The sequence below is a fragment of the Apaloderma vittatum genome, unplaced genomic scaffold (genome assembly GCF_000703405.1).
Source record: "Apaloderma vittatum isolate BGI_N311 unplaced genomic scaffold, ASM70340v1 scaffold29192, whole genome shotgun sequence".
Classification (NCBI taxonomy): domain Eukaryota; kingdom Metazoa; phylum Chordata; class Aves; order Trogoniformes; family Trogonidae; genus Apaloderma; species Apaloderma vittatum.
Genome location: NW_009705704.1, coordinates 1219 through 2360, shown reverse-complemented (window position 1 = coordinate 2360; position 1142 = coordinate 1219). Strand labels below are relative to the sequence as shown.

Here is a 1142-nt window from a genome sequence, read left to right as displayed (position 1 = left end):
GTTCTCCGGAGGATTTCTTCTGTGCTCCCCCCAGAAAGTTTGTGCCTCCCAGGAAGGCAGTTTGTGCCCCTCAGAGAGAAGGGGACTGGGTTGTCCACACTCAAGGGTAGCAGAGAAGTTTCCTTCCTGGGGGCTCCGGCTGAGAAGAGGGGCTGGGCTGGCTCTGAGGGACCCTTGGGATCATCTCAGTGCTCCCAGAGGTCATGGGAAGCCCTGGGAATGGGGTTGGTTCAGGTGATGCCAGGGCAGAGGGTGGGTGGGACAAGCTGTGGACCTGGGGACATGGGGTTGTTTGGGGCGTTCTGGGCTAGGGAGAAGCGTGTGCCCTGCGCAGGGGTGGAAGCACAGAGCGCAGCCGGGCACGGGCAGGCAGTCACGGGAGGGGAAGGAGGTGCCCAGGTGGGGTGGCAGATAGCCCAGCATGGGTGGAGTTGGCCCAGGGATAACTGGAAGAGGAAAGGACTCTTATCTCATCGCCTGTGACTTGAGCTGGGCAGGGGGGCACCTCCAGACTGGCTGTCTGGAGTTCAGAACTCTTCTGACTGGTCTCATGTCCATATTTGAAGGGACTCTGGAGGTGAGGCTGAAGGATGGTGGCAGTCACTGTGCCAGGAGAGTGGAGGTGAAACACGGGGGCCAGTGGGGGACCGTGTGTGGACGTTTCTGGAACATGAACAATGCTGCAGTGATTTGTAGGCAGCTGGGCTGCGGATCCGCCATTGAAATTCCTCGTGCTAGACTCTTTTGGCCAGGATCTGGACACATCTGGATGGATTTTGTTCGCTGTCGTGGCACCGAGTCGGCACTGTCTGACTGCACACACAGAGGATGGGGTCAACATCACTGCGACCATGGTTTTGACGTCGGAGTGAAATGCTCAGGTAAGGGGCCCACCTGTAGCCCATGAGCACCTCATTCTTCTTCCAGGGTCACTTCCAGGGTCACCCCGGAAGAGCCAGACCATGGCTACAGAGCCCTGTGCAGGCAGTGCTGACCTGCTGTCCCTCTCCTGCCTTGGGCCAGCCTCAGCCCCTGGCTGCCCTGTGCCTCAGGGGGGTTGCCAGCACTTGCCTGGGCCAGCCGGAGGGCTTGCTGCTCCTCTGCCCGCTTTCCTGCCGTTGAATTCAGGTGTTGCCTGGGGC

General features: G+C 60.1%; 1 protein-coding gene across 1 annotated transcript in view; it reads left to right on the top strand.

Moving 5' to 3' along the window:
* Positions 1 to 550: 550 nt before the first annotated feature.
* The window catches only part of LOC104270999 (scavenger receptor cysteine-rich type 1 protein M130-like), a gene marked incomplete at its 3' end in the record, with an annotated part of 1394 nt that continues 802 nt past the window's right edge, over positions 551 to 1142 (top strand). The window contains exon 1 of the mRNA XM_009865534.1: positions 551 to 881. Coding sequence (XP_009863836.1) covers positions 551 to 881 — 331 coding nt within the window. The remainder of the gene's footprint in view (positions 882 to 1142) is intronic.